Source organism: Lemur catta, chromosome 1, assembly GCF_020740605.2.
Source record: "Lemur catta isolate mLemCat1 chromosome 1, mLemCat1.pri, whole genome shotgun sequence".
NCBI classification, from domain to species: Eukaryota; Metazoa; Chordata; class Mammalia; order Primates; family Lemuridae; genus Lemur; species Lemur catta.
In genome coordinates this window covers 48,566,852-48,578,898 of record NC_059128.1, presented here as the reverse complement: position 1 = coordinate 48,578,898, position 12,047 = coordinate 48,566,852, and the positions used below count along the sequence as shown (strand labels likewise).

At 33.8% G+C, this 12,047-nt stretch overlaps 1 protein-coding gene across 3 annotated transcripts in view; it reads right to left on the bottom strand.

Annotated features, from left to right (window-relative positions):
- The window catches only part of MIS18BP1 (MIS18 binding protein 1), a 70,965-nt gene that overhangs the window by 24,874 nt on the left and 34,044 nt on the right, over positions 1-12,047 (bottom strand). For 2 of the 3 annotated variants that reach the window (XM_045567871.1, XM_045567884.1), the window contains 6 exons: positions 11,160-11,332; positions 10,206-10,366; positions 7,936-8,084; positions 3,755-3,842; positions 1,331-1,385; positions 177-1,147 (listed from right to left, as the gene is read on the bottom strand). In XM_045567871.1, coding sequence (XP_045423827.1) covers positions 1,044-1,147; positions 1,331-1,385; positions 3,755-3,842; positions 7,936-8,084; positions 10,206-10,366; positions 11,160-11,332 — 730 coding nt within the window. In that variant the 3' untranslated portion in view covers positions 177-1,043. Of the gene's footprint in view, positions 1-176; positions 1,148-1,330; positions 1,386-3,754; positions 3,843-7,935; positions 8,085-10,205; positions 10,367-11,159; positions 11,333-12,047 lie in introns of those variants that run through there. The other variant, XR_006739121.1, reaches the window with a different exon arrangement.

Here is a 12,047-nt window from a genome sequence, read left to right as displayed (position 1 = left end):
GACACCACACCTGGCTGACCAAATTCTTAAGAAAGAAGAAAATGTTATTTTTTACTAAAAGTTCAGGTATTTCTTGAGGAAACTAAAACAGAACCAGTAACAAAATGCTTATTTCTTTTTCTTTCTATGACCTAGTAATTAAAAATAACAAAAACAAGAAACAATATAAAAGCAGTCTAACTTTATTTGGACAATCTAACTGGAGATAAACGGTAATTGAATGTGTAGCCAGAGGGAAGATCAAATTATAAAACATAATAAGCTAAAAGCAGTTTATTTCTAAAGGAGCTGTCAAGAAAGGAAAGGGATGTTTACTATGACATAACATAAACTTGACTCCTTTCTTATAAACTTGACTCCTTTCTAATCGTGGATGTATTAACTGAATGTTTGTCTAATCCAGTCAAAATATTGAGACCCAATTTAAGCTATGTCTGCATATGTAAATAAGGCTTAAGAATGCAACAAAACTTTTATCTAATTCTACCTGATAAAATAATGAAAAAGCAATACGTTTACATAGATTTCATAGATATATGTCAATCATAAATTTTAAGAAAAACAATCAGGAGAGAGGCATGTCACATAGTGCTACGAATGTGTAATTTAAACATTAGATCAACTCTGGCTTGTATATCAAGTGGTGGTAAATGCTAACTTAGAAGTTTTCACGAATTCAGTAGCCACCAATACAACTTCTTTCATCCCCTCTCCCATCTCACCTCACTTATAGTAGAGCAACATTTTCTTGAAAGCTTTTTAAAAATCTGTTTGAGACATGACTTTTTAAAACTTATTTGTATATTTTAATATTATAAAACAGAAATTTACACATAAGTGAAACAATTTTCCTTACATTTTTAGTTAGGTACAACAATGAGAATATTCTATAGAAGGATTTTTTACCTTGAATATAAACACATGAAACGTTTGGGAAAAAGTAATTTTCATATGAAGCTACTTTACAAAGGAAATACATTGTCTGCTTTATAATTTCCAGGCTTTATGGTAAAAATCCTAGAAGTTATATTTTCTCATTTTCACTATGCAGAATCAGAGTTTGAAAAATAATAATCTTTCTCTTCTTCATCTAAAGATTCCATAGCATTAGTGAAAAGTTTTCCAATACTAGAGTTTTCTCCTAAATCTGTAAAGAGAGAGAAGTTTAATAGAAAGGATTAATACATTTCTAAATGTAATTTCAATGAAACTGAAAACAATTACAAGGAACTAAATGGTAGATCTGTCTACTTGAGAGCAATTAATTTTAATGTCATCTAAATTACCACATAATAGAACTGAGCTACAAAAGAAGATATAAATGTATTACCTTTGTTAAATGGACTTTTTCTTCTTGATGTTGCAGTTGTGAATTCAGTTTCAACCTATAAAAGAGTTCATATTAATAGCTAAATGGTGGTACCTCCTGTGAAGCTTACCTCAAACCTAGACAAAATTAAGCATACGTTATGCCAGAGTACTTTGAACATATGCCCATAATGATATGTAATCACATTACAATTATCTGTGAGATGGCTAATTCTCTTTTGAGTTTACCCAGGGCAAAAACCATGACTTACTCAGTGTTTTGCACTGCTGGCAAACATTACTATAAGAAAATATTATAAACTAATGCTACGTGGTTAAAGTATAGTCTATGGGCCACTGAAAGTTGCCAAAATGTACCATTTATTTCATTCAAATAATTACTATATTGAGCTAGTAAACTTAACTCAAAATATAAACAGTTTATCATTATTATTATAATCATAACTGACTGTAGGTAAAAATATGTAGTTGGAAAACATTATACTGGCAAAACTTTAATTTTCTTCAATTTCTTGACTAAAATGGTAATGTATACGACAAGTTTGAAGTACATGCTCACATACATCAGTGCTTATCAAACAATAGGCCATGACTGGCAATCTTTCAAAAACCAGAAGGAATAGAATAGAAAACATGATAGTGTATACCCCCATACTAAGGGTAAGTATTGTTGTAAGAAACTTGAGATACAAACTTATGCCCATAGATTATAGTTTTTTCATACCAGATGAGGCAAAACACTGCATTATATTATTTGGCTCTCAAAATTATTCAGTAACATAAACCAATATAATCGTGATCACCACTGTCATACTATACATAATTAAAATGAGATTAGAAAACTCAAGTAACTTGCTCAGTGTCATAAAGCTGGTATGTGGAGTCAGACCTTGAAATTAGAACGATCCTAACACATTGGCTACAAAATATGCTATGAAAAAAATGGGGCTAAACTACAATATTATAGTTTGGTAGATTGCTGAAATTATAACCTATAAAGAAAAACAAAATATCAGAAGTAGTTAAAAGTTCTTAATAGGAAGGGCCCTTGTAGATATATCCATATCAGTCTCTTCTCATTTTGCAGAGAAAACAAACTGAGTGGATTAGAGTCTTGTTACTCAGTATGGTCCATGGATCAGTAGCACAGACATCACCTGGAACTTGTTAGAAATGAAGAATCTCAAATCTACCGCATCAGAACTGGAGTTTAACAAGATCCCCAGATGACATCTATGCACATTAAAGTTTCAGAAACACTCGATTAGGGCACTTTTCAAGGCAACCCAGCTTCTTATTGGCAAAACAGGAAGTAGAGCCAAGTCTTTGGATTCCCATTCCAAGGCTTTCTTATTATGTTAAGATAATTCTAGGTCCTTTCCAACAAACCAAAATTTCATTCTCATTAAAGAATGTGGGACTGGAAAAAAGGAATCTTAAACATTGAGAAGTAATCTGCCTCCTTCAATTATAGACTACAGATTTCTTTTGAATTTAGTCCCCAGACTGACTTTAAACCAAGGTCCCAGTGAGGTAGCTACCATTTCCTGTGATCAAGTAAAGCCCATAAAGATTAGACATAATTATGTAATCACAGTATTTAATTTAGAGGTCTGAGAGGAATTATACTTTGGCCAGTTTGCAGTATATATATATATTTCAAAATGAGTAAGGAAGAGATGGCCATAACCTCATCTGAAGCAGTCACCATCAGGGGGACAAGGTGGTCCCCTACCTCCATAAACTATCATTTTCTAAGATTAGCTATTTACTTTGAGGAAATTTGAGGTGATGTAACTTTTCCAGAATACTAGTACTTATATTTGGTTATCAGTTATTCAAATTAAAATTAGAAATTAGAAATTTAAAAAGTAATTCAAGGGAATAAAGGATTCTCCTAATCTTCTCAAAGATCACTCTATTAAGGCATCTTTTAAGTTAAAATTTTTTCTGTCATTGGATTTTAATGTTGGCATCTAAAAAAAAAATGAAAAGTAACCGAATCTGAAGAACATCTGAAAGCATTATAAAGCTGCATGGGATTTGATGATTTTCTGTTCTGTGAAAATCATGACTCAATTAGCCTGAATTACTCCCCAATCACTGAACAAACACTATGCTTTTTTGTCTTGCCTGAAATGTCCTCCCCTGACCTGTATATCTATTTGCCTACTCTACCTCACTTCCCAAATGAAAATATTTACCTATTCTCACCTTGGTTAAAGGCTTTAGTCTATGAGCTGCCACCTATAATCCTACAGTACTTAATGTACTTACCTCATTCATGGCCTCATTTTACAGTTTACTTGTATTGAGTTAAAAGTACGTTGAGGGCAGGGAGTGTTATATAACTGATAACTACCACAATTTATCATATATTACGGTTTCATAGATAAGTGTTGGATAAATAAATAAAAATAGTTACCTTTTTTTTCCTGATGTTGCCCCAGACAATGCCACCTTTGCTTTTATGATTTTTTTGCATACAAAAAACATATTTATCACAGTCATTCCTGTTTGAATATAAATAATTTCAAGTCAACATTAACTGTCATACTTTCATTCACAGGTTGAACAGTAATTGACAAAATTAAAATCTATTTCAATCTCTATAAAGTACATTTTTTCTATATTAAATAAGACAATGGTGTGTCTATAGAGATGGACAAAATGGTTCATTTTAACATAAGCAATAAATAAGAATATTCCAGGAAATTATGCTTTGCTCATTGTTCATTGTCCCATCTATGCTCTTTCTAATATCTTGCTGCCTCTCTTTTCCAAAACTCTGAGACTTCTTGTCCTTGGACTCCCTTCTGTTATGCCATTTATCCTTTTCTCCTGTTCCCTCCCTCTCCAGAATCTCACAGTTGATTCACTTTCAGGATATGCCTCATTGGCTGGTCTGAAGGTAGTGAGTTATCTCACTTGATTGTTCAGTCAGTTACAGACTGAACTCCTTGTTCTACTACTTTCTTCCCTTCTCACTACTGCACTTGACTAGTCTAAAAAAAAAAAAAGCCCGGTGATTGAAAACCCTCAACTTTTCCAGCTGTGCTTGGGTTGTCAATCCAGCTCAGCAAGGCTTTTACTTCTATAAAATTATAACTTTCTTGTATTCTCCATACCAACCATGAAAGTTTTTTTTTTTCATTTCTCTTACCTTATCTCTCTCCCCACTCCATTCATAGCAGATAGGTTTGACTCATAATTTACAGATGAAAAGCCAAATAGGATGGTTATTTTCAATTCCCCATCTCTACAATTCCTAGTCCTACTAATGACAGTAAATATCAGCTGAACACCAATTCCCATCCTCTCCCGTGGCTCCAAGATCTCATTATCCTGGATTATCCTCTTTCCTTTATGAGTATTTGGGAGCAACCTTAAAGGCATGGCACCAAGAAATATGTACATGTATGACTGTATTAAGATATTTATCTGAATCACAAACACTGCTATATATCAAGTGAATAAGCCTAGCAGGTTGTTAGCAAATAAATTGCTTAACAAATGAGGAGGCCTAGGCAGTTGTTCAAGACCAGTACCCCATAAGTCTGTTGTCAAAGAGATCTCTTTTTGCAGCTAAGAGAAGTTTTTCACATCTGAAGTGATAAAACTGTTTCATTATTTAAAATTGTTATAAAAGTAAGCCAATTACTAGAGCTCGTGAAGTCAAGAGATAGTGAAGAGGCCAAGGAAAAACCACTTTTTTAAAGTAAGAAAACAGTTTTAGGAAAGATAACATTCATGACATAAGTAAGTCTATTATCTGCTCTATAAGAAAAAAAACAACATATTTCCTTAATTTTAAAAGTGATATAAACTGACAGAAAATACCTGCCCCCCCCCAAAAAAAACCAAAACAAAACAAAAACCCACAACCCACACCAGTGGTATTCTACAGCCTAGAGCTAGTGGCTGATGTGTAGGTCAAAAAAATGTCCTTTTGAGATAGGGAACCAGATGGCCCTGCTTGATAAGGAGTCATGAGACCTGAACCAAGATCTCTGATAAAATAGGTGGAGAAGCCAGCTAAAACCAGTTAAAACCAAGATGGTGATGGAAAACAACTTCAGGTTACCCTATTCATTATATGCTAGTTATAATATATTAGCATACTAAAAGAAACTCCCACCAGTGCCATGACATTTACAAATGCCATGGCAATTCCTGGAAGTTACCATATATAGTTTAAAAGGAGGAACCCTGGGGTGGGGGAGAACTCCCCATCTCTTTTCCAGAAATCTTACGAATAATCCTTCCTCTGCTTAACATAAAATTAAATAGGAGACCCTGAAAACTCACAAAGGGCTACTCTTTGTTTTTGTTGCTCTGAGAGCCCGGTTCTGCCTATGGAGCAGCCTTCCTTCCATTTGCTACTTCAATAAGCTTGCTTTTGTTTTACTCTGTTGGCTCGCTCTTGAATTCTTTCCTGTGTGAAGCCAAGAACCAACATGGCCTTTAGGCTGGACCTCTGTTTTGGGGTCTATTTTCCTGCATCACTTTCTCTTATGAATACATATTATGTAAAATTAGGCACATACTGTATGTATAACAGTTTGATTTCCTAGCTTTTAAAACTACTATCCAGTGGCCAGGCATGGTGGCTCACGCCTGTAATCCTAGCACTCTGGGAGGCTGAGGCAGGAGGATTGCTTGAGCTCAGGAGTTCGAGACCAGCCTGAGCAAGAGCAAGACCCCGTCTCTACTAAAAATAGAAAGAAATGATCTGGACAGCTAAAAATATATAGAAAAAATTAGCCGGGCATGGTGGCACATGCCTGTAGTCCCAGCTACTCGGGAGGCTGAGGCAGAAGGATTGCTTGAGCCCAGGGGTTTGAGGTTGCTGTGAGCTAGGCTGATGCCACAGCACTCTAGCCTGGGCAACAGAGTGAGACTCTGTCTCAAAAACAAAACAAAACAAAAAACCAAAACTATCCACTGAACATTATTCTATGTCATTAAAAATTAAAGATACAATTTTTAATTAAACATACTGTATTACACGGATAAGTCAATTTCATAACTCCTTATTTTGGACTTTCAGCTCATTTTCAAATCTTGTATATTATGTTTTGTGAGGAACATCTTTGTCCAGATAAATATAAATATATATTTGCCCAAATCTTGTATTTCCTAAAAATTGACTAATAAAAGTCAAGGGCCAAACATGAATATTTTAAGGCTTTTGATGATTTGGCCAAAGTGCTTACCAAAAACTATTGTCTAAAATTATACTCTCAATATGCTTTCACCAGTACTAAATACTAAAACAAAATAAATAACTTGTGGATTCTAGGGAAAAAAATTTCACCAAGCTTCCTGAGAGTACTGAATACTTTTTTCTCAGTTACTATCATCTGGCTTTGGCTTCTCACACTGTGGAAATTGTTCTTACTAAGATTAGCATTGACCTCTTAATTGCCAAATGGAATAGCCTATTTTTAGGCCTCATTCTTATTACTTTCCATCTTTTCTCTGTGACATCTGACTATTGGTCACCCTTCCTTTTTTCTTAATTTCATTTATTTATATATTTCAAATACTTCCTATATTCAATGGTTCAAAATTCAAAAGCCCCCATCATTCATCCCCAACTACCTTAGTTCCTCTCCCTAGAGATCACCGATTTTTCAGTTTCTTATGTACCCTTCAGAGATATGTAATCTAATAAAAGCAAGTATGTATATATACATATATATACAAGTATATACATATATACACACAAATACATAGCCTCTACACAAATACTATAGCACATTATTCACTATATCTAGCTCTTTTCACTTAATATGTCTTGGGCATTGTATCATAACAGTTATAAAAAATCCCATCATTAATTTCTACAACTACATAATATACGAGGACTCATTTAATTAGTCCCTATTGAAAGACATTTGGATTTTGCCATTATAAACAATGCTATAATGAATAAGCTGTACATTTACCATTCTAGAAGTAGGATTCCTAGGTCAAAGGGCATGTGCATTTGCAATTTTGATAGCTACTGACAAATTGTTGCTGCAGATATTGTAATAATTTACCTTCTCACTAGCAATGCATGAAAATGGCTTTCCTTTTCTTGTTAATTTGCAGGAGTGCTATATATGTTAGGCAAATTAACCTTTTGCCTGTGATGAGTTGCATGTGTTCTTTTCTCAGGTTACTTGTGAGTATTTATGGTAGTTGGTATCAGGTAAAACTTAAAAAAAATTTTTATATGGTTGACTTTATTAATCTTTTCATTAGTAGCTTCTGGTTTTTACACTGGAGTTAGAAAGACCACTAATCTGAGATCATAAAATAATTCTTCAAGGTTTCTGTAGGTATTTTTTGATAGTTTAACTTTTTACATGTAAAACTTTGATCTACTTGGAATTCTTCCTCCTGTAAAGTGTGAGTTATATCTGAATACTATTACTGAATAACATCCCTAACTTGCTGAAATTGTCCATCCTTAACTTCTAGGAACTATTCATTCTTAACTTTTTTTTAAAACATTGACTTTTCCCATTGCTGGCATCTATGTTCCTCATGAAATGTTTAAATGTTACTCAATATGCTGATACAGAGAATTAATGCGTCACCTACATGAATATTTACCTGTTTATAGAGGCTAGCATGCCAGGACTGACATGCTGACACTGAGGAGTTTTTGCCAATGGAAAGATAACTGATGATGGAGTTGTTGGATTTTTGTCCATATTTGGTAGAATATCATCATCATCTTCACTGTCCTGGAAGCTTGGCAACTAGAAAACAAATATTTATTATCAGCAGGCACCCCCCAAAATGGATGTTCTCATTATCACAAAATGTTTTTTGGTGGGGTGATAAGTTGTTTTCCTATTTATAATTTTCCAAGTTAGATAATTAAAAACAGTACTAGTAGAGGACAAAGTCTTAGCCTCTAAAACTTAGTTTCTCTTGGGTAAAATGGAGACAAAACACCTATTTATAACGGTTGTGTTGACCAGAGGTCAGCAAATGTTTTCTGTAAAAAGTTATATAGTAAATATTTTAGGCTTTGTGGTCCATAAAATCTCTGTCCCAACTACTCAACTCTGCCATTGTTGCATGAAAGCAACCATTAATAATATGCGAACATATGGGCATGGCTGTGTTTCAATAAAATTGTTTACAAAAACAGGTGGTAGGCTAGATTTGGTCCACACGGCCATAGTTTGCTCACCTTTAGTATGGACAGAACAAAATAAAACTATAATTCATTTATAATTATGCTTGGCTCTTAGTAGGAACTCAAGCAGTATTAAACTTTTATGCATATATATTTCCAACAAACAATTCAATCCTTAAGATTTTACTTACCTTTACATTACAACCTTAGAGAAAGTATACTTATGTCATGGAAAATGAGCAAATTCACTGCTGTCATTTCTATTTTACCTCTATTTTCAATGTTGCTACTATTTCACTTAGGCCAAAACATACATATACAGATTCAACTTGATGTGACAGTGGGATAACATAAAGGTAACAGCCCCTAGCGGACTATGGTGTTGTGAAGAGAATATAGTAAAGGCATCAAATGACTCTCTTAAAATACTTCCCTCTATCACATGTGTAAGCAAAAAGGGGGCCTAGATAATCATATTACTAAACTCTAAAGCACTGTGTATCTTTTAAATTGAAGACAATATCAAGAAATTGGTAGATGAAAACATTACCCTTAAATCTAGCTCACTAACACAACTCTTTCAATTTTTACACTTAACAGTCCAGTTGTTTATATCCATACATTTCTGTATTACTTTAATCTTAACATTCTTAACACTTGTATTTAGATTTTAGAAATAGTCTTGCATGTAATATTTGTATTATATTTCACTGTGTTTATGAAAAACATCTTTATTGAATATACAGATTGTTTTTAGTTTTTTGCTGTAAAGATAAACCTGCAATGACTACCTTTGTGAAGATTTTGGGCTTTTGAATTTCGTAGGATAAACTCTCTAGAATTAATCTTTATGGCTTTTATAATATATTGCCATAATGATTTCTAAAAAGTATGATTCAACTGATGCATCCATTGATGTATGACTGTATTAATATCACCATTGCTTTTGTTTGCAGTGGATATTTTAACTTTTTTTTTAAACAAAAGGATTCAGTTAGTTATCTATTTATTGAGACAGGGTCTCACTCTGTCACTCGAGCTAGAGTGCAGTGGCATCAGCACAGCTCACTCCAACCTCAAACTCTTGGGCTCAAGCGATCATCCTGCCTCAGCCTCCTGATTAGCTGGGACTACAGGCGCATGCCACCACACCTGTAATTTTTCTATTTCTTGTAGAGATGGGGTCTCGCTTGTTCTCAGGCTGGTCTCAAACTCCTGGCCTCAAGCATCCTCCTGCTTTGGCCTCCCAAAGTGCTAAGATTACAGGTGTGAGCCACTGTAACTGGCCACATTCTGTAATCTAGCAGGTATACATATAATTTACTTTTTTCTCTGATTACTAGCTAAAATGACCACTTCCCCAAGTGTTTGTTCAGCCTTTTGAATTCTTGTTCACTTTTTCCCTGTGATCTTGATACTTTTTATTATTCTTAAGTTTACTATTTGGTTCTATAAACATTATCTTTGAACCCCACTGAAAGGCAGACTGGAAACTGGTGAGAATAGCATGTACCAACAGATTGCTTCCTACAATACCTTGATGATGTCTGTGGAGACCATTGATCCTTGGCCTAAATATGAGTGATGAACATTAACCACACATAAAAATGAAAGACAAAAACATCAATATAGATAAAAAACAAATAGAAACCAAAAAAAAAAAAATTAAAAACAAAACATTAAAAAAAAATTCAGCATTGACAAAACAATAATTTCATGCATTTAAGACTCTTACCAGTACTCTTTGACTCTGCAAAGGTGTTGTACTGAAAAAATCATCATGGTCATCTTTTGGCAACTGTTCCAGAAAATCTCTCATTTGTTGCTTCCTTTTAAGAGTTCCAACTTTGGCAGTTATCTTAATAGTTTCCTTCTTACCAGTATTATCTCTCTTCCCTTAAGAGTCAGCAAAACATTTTAATAAGGATTTGGTCATTTATAGTAAGTGCCCTATAAAGTTAACCGCCTTGGGCAAACTCTAAATTGTATACTCATATTAAGTAAACCCAGCCTCCGTTATTTTACAAGTCTTCTATAACCTATAACAAATGGTTCTTTCTATACTGGGACCTGTGCAATATGATTAGCCTACATGATGCTCATGAAGAAACTACGTAAGATTAGGCAGGATGAGATTTTGAAGCTCTTTATGCTGTGAGAAAGGCTACCTCCCATCCCTGCCCTTGCTGATGCCTCATTTATTGATTTTGCCAAAATATAATAAACCTTGCTAAATTATATTAACAGTAGGGATGCTGGGTATTCCCTAAAGCTTACTGTAGGGTTTCTCTGGCACAAAACACCTTTTACTACCAACTATAGACAGTCATGAGACGATGAAAATTAAATTTATTCTGAGTTTTCTCATGAATTACTAGGGGATCCTACCTGTATGGCCTCAAATTAAATTAGATCCTTAGAATAATAATTCAGATATTGAAACCTCTGCATCCAACTGCAGATTTCCTAGAACAAACTCAAAGCAAAACACTGCTAAGCTACTATTGATAGAAGTAGCTACCTAGGTAAGACTTAAAAAGTTAAACAGATGATCTTTGAAGTTCTTTCTAGCTTTAACATTGTAAGAAAATGCCTATATACTACTCATGGATAAATATAAAATCTACCTAGTAAGTAATTAGTACTCTACACTAAGCACTAGGAAAAAACTATTTACTACAAAGGTTACCATTTTGGCCTTTGGAATTGGCTGGCTTTTTCTTAGTGACATGTTTCTGGGATCCCTTTCCTCGGGGATTTTCCATGTATTTCTTCTGGCATTCTTCAGCAGACCGAGAACCTACAGCCATAGCCACATCTGACCAGAAACCAGGCTTGTGCTTTGGAAGAGATGCAAAAGCACTATGGAAGACCAAAAAACAGTTAAAGAACAAGAAATTCAAATCAATAAAAACCTGAAAGCATACCACTGAATCAATGAAATTTACCTTGTTGAAGGAATTTTATGAAAATCATTCTAGATAACTATTTGGAAAGACAACAGTATTCCCTCCACTCAATAACTTACTCTAGATGAAGATGTAACTTCACATATCTAATAGATGCCTTCTATTTTGTTGTATTATATAAAACCTGAAAAATCATACCCAGTCTTTTGACATTTTTTTCTAAGTCCAACTAATCAATGATTTGGTCTTCTGGGGGACTCTAACATGACAAATTTTTCTACATTGTTACTGGTGCTAATTATATTAGAAGATAAGCTCTGAGTTCTAATATCTCCCAGGTTATAAATTCTATATATTAAAAAGTACTATGCTTGCTTTCATTCTACTATAATTTATAGAACTCAGTATTTTAGATAAAATGCTCTCCATTGAGAAATGAAAACTGAAATAGAAAATATTATCAATATAAAAGTTTACTTGTAAATGACTCTTTAGAGCATAGTATACACATTACCACCTGCCCCATAAAGATTTTTTATTGATATATTATGGCTAAGCTGACAATTCAGCCAGAAAACATCGATTTAACTCACCAATTAGCCTAAAAATGGTACTAACAGTCTTATTTCAACTATATCAAGTCTTTATTTTTAATACTGTTTGACAAA